The following is a 7,373-nucleotide window of genomic DNA, read 5'->3' as shown; positions in this document are numbered from 1 at the left end:
GCCCTGGCTCGCGCAGCTCAGTGTCCGGGACAGCAGCAGCGGCGACTCGCCAGAGCACGAACAATAACAGCGGCCCAAGCCCGTCGGCAACGTCACGCAACCTCTTCCCGCACCCTCCCCGCCGACCCGGAAGTGCTCAGGCGGCCGGAGCGCGGGGGCGGGGCCCGGGGGCGTTCCCTGTGACGCCGCGCTGCCCCTCCCCCCCGCGGGTAACAGCTCTGTGTGGGCGGCTTGTGGTGGGGGAGGTCAGTGAGAGGGTCTGGTCGTGCTGCTCACTCGGGGGTGGCGCTTGTCCCTCCAGCCCTGGAGCCCTGCACCAATTTCAGAAAGGGCCATGGAGCTGGAATGGCTCCAAGTGGCTTGTAGAAGAACCATCCCCCCGCCCCTCACCCAGCCTACCCAAGGGGTGGTCTGCTGCGGGGATCTACCTGGGGTAGGGTGGCCAGCATAGAGGACATTCCGGTTTTCTGCTCCTCCGTCCTCCGTTGATACAAAACCCAGTACCTTTATGTTCTCTATTTTTCTCTTCAAGAGAAAAGGTGTCCGGTTTTGTATGAATAGAGGACCTAACTGGACTGCCCTCTATGATGGCCACCCTAGCGCCGGGGCTCTCAGACACAGCCTGGGCTGTGCAGGTGTGTTTTACCACCAGGGGACGAGACAGCTTCAGAGTTCAGCAGGCAACTTCTGAGCTCATCTGCTCTGACATAAATGTATTCACTGTTCCCAGGGACCTGATCTAAAGGGTGGGGGGTTGGGTCTGTATCGTTTTTGCACTTTCATCAGCAACTCAGAGGCCAAAGAAGTCTTTGGAAACTCTGCTGATGCTACAGAGCCTGCTGCTGTTTCTGCGAAGGTGCATGTTGCACAACCTGTGGTCATAATGACTTTGGCCTCCTTGGGCAGGTGCTGTGCTAGCTTTTCCCAAGGCAGGAAATCATATTTTGACTAGGTTGATTGGTACCAGACAGCGTTACTCTAAAATGCTCACAGGCCTCCTTCTTATCTAGGAGATCCACACATGTGGGCCTACATCCGCATTAGTAAGCTAGGTACTTAGTCAGAAGAAGTGATGCGGAATAATCCTGTTTCAGCAGCTGCAGCATTTTCTGGGTGACTAAATTCAGTTGGCCCTTTTATTACAGCCAAAATGATCTCTTAGCACCTAAGCTTAGGGTGTGGATATACCAATGTAAATTAGAGAGATCATCTGAAGCAGATAGAAGATAAACTTTGCTAGGGTAGCTGTGTGCAAGTAGGTGTTGTTAACAGTACTACCCCTCTAGGTGGTGAGGGAGCAGGTAATAGTGTATTTACTTTGAGCAAATGGTCCCCTTGGGTAAATTGTGAACATGGAGTTCTGCATAGCAGAATTCACCCAAGTGTAGTTATACCCCTTGTTTCCCAGGGTAATTCTATACTAGATCTGAGTTTCACCACAGTAGGATTGTCTGTACAATACGCTGAATGCCCACTGTTTTTCTAACCTGGTATAAGGATAACTAATGTGTCATTCATCTTTTAAGCATGCAAAAAACCACCCTAGTTGAGTGGTTAGGTGCCTAATTCCCACCCAAGTTGCACTGCATTCTGAAAGAGAGATGGAGCCGTACCTCAACTCTGCCAAAGTCCCTTGGCAGAGGTCCATTAGCCGCGCTCAAAACATGTTTAACTTGCATTGAGAGTACTGAGCTCAGAACAAACAAATACCGCACCCACTGTCACTGTCACTTAAAAACTTGGCCAGTGGGAGTGGCATCACGATAGATGCATCTTATTCCATGGAAGCAGGGAAAGAACTATTGGGTATAGTACAGTAGTGAGGATCCTTTCTCCTTTGTGATTCGAGGCGCTCATGTCACATATGGTGCTGCCCAGAAGGGATAGTGCTGATCTCTAGGTTTGGGGAAAGCTACTAGTATGGCAGCTTCTCATCATTAACAGTATGGTGTCATGATGAGTTGCTGCGTTGGCAGGCATGAGCCGGGTGTTCATGTGTTCAGTTTTTTGTCGTCATGCCAACATTTCTCTCAGGAATGCATATGGAGAGAAGGGAACCCGTGATTTATAACCGTTTATATCAGCAAAAACTGAACAAAATTGCATGCAGAAAAATACTTGCATACTCATTTCTGCAGCTGGCTAATCTGCTGTCTGCTGTAAACAATAGAGGGGTGAGCTAATGTCCTTTATCACAGAAAGTTATATAAAGGCAACCTAAACATATCAAATTGCTACTAGTTCCCCTATCACTGATCTCCTGTTTAACTTTTCATAAAAATGTAACGTTCAGTAATTTTAGCCAATGGATGTCTCTCGTCTGTCAGAGGATCCTGTAATTCTTTATATATTATAGTGGGTTGTGTATACTTTGCAGTTGTACTTCTAAACTGTTCAGTTCCATCAGCATTCCTCCAATAGATTTGAAATATTTCCAACTTGAAATTAATAAAAAATTGATTCACCTCTAAGTTATATTTACTTTGCCCTTACTTTATACATTTTAAGTGCCTACTCTGCAAATAAGTACTGTGTTTGCTTGCTTTTACCGCTCAGTTGTCCATATGTAAGACATGGAGATATTCCTCAGATTATTATCCAGTGGCTCACTAGGCTAGCCAACTACTTTATTTTCTTAAGTTTTAATAACTTTAATGGAAGTTTAACATACCTAGTTCTCATAGATTCCATAGTCGCTATGGAAACAGTGGCTGTTCTGTACTTAAATGTGATATATTCTACACCATTTTAAATAACAGAGTAAACTGCATCAGTCATTATTAGTGGTAATTTTATGTACCAGGTGGATATATCCAGTTTAAAACCATGATATTGACTCTTCAAAAATGGCTAATGGTTTTACATGTTTATTTCCTCAGTGACAGAAGTGAGATTATGGAATATAAAGCCAGTTTGCAGAACCATTATTATTAGGGGTCTACTGAATGAGAGGTAGTGGCTGGCTGATCTCACAGGCAGATCTCCGGGCTGGCTCCATGTTAGCAGGCAGAGCACAGCGGGCTCCCACATGCCTCTGATTGGCCAAGGGGCACCAGTGGCCTTGTCCCTCACTGCTGATTGGCTGCAAAGGCTTTCTGTCATGTGGCCGTGTCCCTCACTGCCAATTGGGGAGGGGGGGAGGGAGGCATATGATGAACAGTCCTCGTAGCCAATCAGTGGCAAGGGGCAGGGGCCTCCTCTTCTCCTCTGGTAGGCTGCACGGCCAGGCTTCAGTGGCCACAAGGATTGATGGCTCCCCAGGGGGAGCCAGCATTTATTTTTGGTAAGCTTTTTTTCAGGGATCCTGTGCTTTTTTGTGGAGCCTGTCCAAAATCGTGGTTTCCAGAAAAATTATGCAATAGCAATTTTTGTAGGCCCTTCCCTATCAGTAGTGACTCTTAAGAAGGAACTGCTGTGACTTCCAAATGATAAGCTACTTTGTAAATCAAGGTGTTAAAAGAAAATGCTTGTGCAACTATAAGTTTATTTGGTATAACAACTGAAAGAACCTTATTGTGACAGGCCAGATATTAGATGGACTTTTTGTGGCACGAGTCAGTGTATTTTTACTAGGTAACTTGAAAGTAAATCCCCAGCTATTTTTCAAATAAGCTTAAATATGTCAAAATCATTTTGAAAGTACTAGTACTTTAAAACTTAATAATCATTAAATTAAGCAAACTTAATGATCATTAAATTCCCAAATGAGATGTATATGATATAGAGGAATACAGGACTAGAGCACACCTTCCGAGCCATAGTCCAGTCCCTTACATTCATATATAACCATTCACCTGAGAGTTCAGCAAGATCATCTACACTGACCCTTCTTACATTCTAAAGACACAGAGTACCCTACACCAACAATGTATCCCAGGTAAAAACAAAAAAAAGGATACTGTCAGTTAGGGCTGTGCGAAGTTTTGGTAGCCAATTTGATTCAGAGAAGATTCGGCCCGATTCAGTGGCTGAATCTGAATTGAATCGAGAGACCATTAAAAGTTCTGAATCAAATCAGAAACCTCCAAATTGATTTGGAAGCGATTAAGTGCCATAAATTAAACAGGCAGTGGTCCTCGATGCTGGACACAGCTGCCTCCAGCTGGTAAGTCTGTTGTGGTGCAGGGGAGGGGGAAGGGATGGTGGGGTGCAGATCAATGCTCCCACAGCGAGGGAGGGATTGAGGCTGGGATCTGGGCTGGGGCAAGTGCTAACTAGGGAGGGGGTGGGGCAGCTCGCACTGCTGTGCATCACTGGTCTGGGAGCTGTTTGTGTGGCGGCTTGTCCAGCGGCTCTCGCAGCTGCTCTTGACACTGGTCTGAAAGAGCATGGGGCGGGGGCTGTGGCCGAGGATCACAGGGTGGGAGGGGCTGGGGCTACACCGGACAGAAGGTGGAAGGTGCTCAGAGTGGGAGCTATGCCCCTGATACCACTTGCCCAGCCGGTGCAGGGCTGGCATGAGACTGAGCCACTGCACTGCTTCTGGACAAGCGGCGCGCAGCGGCAGGAGCCAGTCTGGCCTCCACACACCTCCCAGACAAGTAGCAGCTTTGCCTCAGCTGGGCAAGTGGTGGCAGGGCATGCAGGGGGAGAGGGAGGGTGCCTCCCGCCATGCATATAATATAAAGGGCTTTGTCCGTCTATTTCTCTGCCTGTAATGCTCTTGGAGCACTCTGATTGGTTGCTGAAGCAACCAATAGATTGTTGTAGAATGTAAGTTCTCTACATGTATATGTATAGAAAGAGCTTCTTGAAGTGCAGACTTTAAGAACAATACCAAAAGTCATTAGACTTGGCAATACTGCAGAAAAACTCCCTGACCTCACTGACAGAAGTACTGGGGCTTCCATTAATATAGATAAACAATTTGCAGAGCCAGACCAGACCACCTGGTAGAAGCAAGAAAGATGTTACATGGGATAATGGGCAACGTGTTCTCCTGGGGCTTGTGGAGCAAAGTCCTTTGGGATTTCCACATCACAGTCCTCATCAAGATACTGCCAGCCGCTAACTGGCTGCTTGGCCCATAAGTCAATAACTATGGCTCTGTGAGAAGGTTAATACAGGACTCTAGCCCATCAGTCTGCTAAGCAGATACAAGCAGCTGCCATTTTGGCAACTGCATGGCATGCATAGTGTCTCTGGGAGTGCTTCTTTTGCAGTGAAGTACTATAGTACACAAGTACTGTCCTATGGTGGCATTATTTAGTGCACCACAATGCACGTATACATGCTAATGTGGCTGGCTAGGGCACAAAGGTGCTTCAGTGCAGGGACTGCCTACTTGCTAGCCCAGCTAGTCCCTCTACAGCATGTTGAGCCAGGCTGGAGCAGACCTGAGCTGGCGGGTTGACCCACGGAGTCCCCTGCCAAGTAGGGCTGCTTTGACCCAGCTCAGTGTGCTACAATCTTAGGTGCACAAGCAAACATGGCACCTGGGAGCAATAAACTCTTGTGCAAAGTGCACTGGAGTTTATTCAGCTGTGTTAATTGCACGTGTAGACATGCCCAGTGTACTGCTTGCTGGACTCTGCTGCTTCAGCAAGGGGTAGAACCCTGCCTCACCTTGTGCTACCAGAAAACAGGCTGGCCATAGGCAGTCTGGGTCAGCCAATCTGAGCTGCCCTATGCACCGGTGCCATCTGTTGCCAAGCAGACTAAGGGAACCTGCAGAGTCTACTGAGATGCACGCACTTGGCCCTCCCCTGGCTGCATAGTATCAGCACTGCAAGCTCTCTACTTTTCAGGGCCTCAGTATTTGAATGTCTGTAAAGTTGACTAAAATAAGGACCCCTTTGCTCTTGGCACTCTCTGTGAATTGGTGATGTCACTACCATTAGATCTTTAAATGTAGGCAGTATGTTCTATTTGTCCTTCTGTATAAGCTTGTGCTTTACTGCCTTGAACTCTAAAAATAAAATTTGATAAAACCAGCAATGGGTTTACTGTAATGTTTCCCTGCTTCTAACAGAAGGAAAAATAAAGTGTCCTTAAAATTACCATGAAGTGGCTAAAAAGAAGACAAGAAAAATATACCTTATATTTAAAATACTGAACTATTTTTCTCAGAATAGTATAAGAAAATATTGTTTATTGACTTCTAAAAAACCATATTAACTAGTGTGGCATCGAGAAGCCCCCACAGGCTCTGAGGGGCCTGGGGGAAACCCCAAGAACCCCTGCATGGGACAAACAGGCCCCCCACACCCTGGAAAACTTACCTTTAGGAGCGCAGCCGGAGCCTGAACCAGTGCCATGGCCGTGTGAGCTGGCATTATTCTGGCTCCTCAAACAGCTGCTCCTGGGGCTGGGGAGCGCTGGGCCAATGGCGGTGGTGGGAAACGCTGCTGCGGAAAGATTTAAAAACCCCGCCGGAAGGCAGCAGGGAGGGAAGAGGGAGAGAGAGCCAGCAAGGAGCACACCAGGCGGGGTGTGACTCCTCTGTCTGTCAGAAGTGTTGCTGCAGGCATGGAGCCTGCATCTGAAGCAGGGGGAACAACATCCCTGCATTAGGCTGGGGAGGATCCATTCCCCTCACCCTGCTCCCACCCAGCTACCTACATTTCGGAGTTGATTAAAAAACTATCTCTCTCTGGGGAGAGAGGCTAGGGCTGGGGCTCCAGCTGCCTTAACATCCAGGCAAACCTACTGGAGCCAAAGTCAATGCCTGACCCCTTAGCAAAGGGGCTCACAGGAGCACGGCAGAACTACTCAGGCAACACCCAAGTGGTTGGCAAGTGGACGGGGTGTAGAGGAGGTGGAGCTCCGAGGAACATCATGGCATGAATGTAAGTACCTCTGTCACCAGGTCCCTCAAGAAGAGGAACACCACTGAACCCCTCCTTTCACCCAGCAACAACAAGTCATGGCAGACAAGTTGAGGGGGGCATGCCCCAGTAAAAGAAGACAGTACGGTACTCGCCACACCCACTAAAGACATCACAACTAGGACTGGTGGTACCCAGGACAAAACAGAAATCAATACAAAAGGCTACTTATATTTTTGTCAGGGCAGGCATTCAAGTTGCTCTTAGTAAAAATACTTAATTTCAAACCTCAAGCACTCCAATGTCCTTTTAACAATTTTTCTGGCAAAGGTCTATATAAAAGGCTGTGAGGGCAAGCATAGAAACAAAAAAAAACTTAAAACACATGGTTTGCCCAAAATGAAAAAAATAACTAGGACTAGTGGTTCACCCATGGGAAGGAACAAGAAATCTTTGTAAAACATCACAACGGTGGACTGAGGAATATTTTGCTTCAATCAGAATGGAGTAGAAGTAACTGAAGACAAATTGGGATTAAATTAAATCAAAATGATAAAGGGATTTTTGTGGGAAAGTAAAGAAAATTGGTTTGCCGTATTCTTTTCC

General features: G+C 47.1%; 1 protein-coding gene across 1 annotated transcript in view; it reads right to left on the bottom strand.

The window, feature by feature from the left end:
* RAB2A (RAB2A, member RAS oncogene family) overlaps nucleotides 1-6,257 on the bottom strand; it is a 74,784-nt gene extending 68,527 nt beyond the window's left edge. Inside the window, exon 1 of the mRNA XM_019543090.1 lies at nucleotides 6,222-6,257. Coding sequence (XP_019398635.1) covers nucleotides 6,222-6,257 — 36 coding nt within the window. The remainder of the gene's footprint in view (nucleotides 1-6,221) is intronic.
* Nucleotides 6,258-7,373: the final 1,116 nt, after the last annotated feature.

The sequence above is a fragment of the Crocodylus porosus genome, unplaced genomic scaffold, assembly GCF_001723895.1.
Source record: "Crocodylus porosus isolate Cpor-Errol unplaced genomic scaffold, CroPor_comp1, whole genome shotgun sequence".
NCBI classification, from domain to species: Eukaryota; Metazoa; Chordata; order Crocodylia; family Crocodylidae; genus Crocodylus; species Crocodylus porosus.
This window is presented reverse-complemented; position numbering and strand designations above follow the sequence as displayed.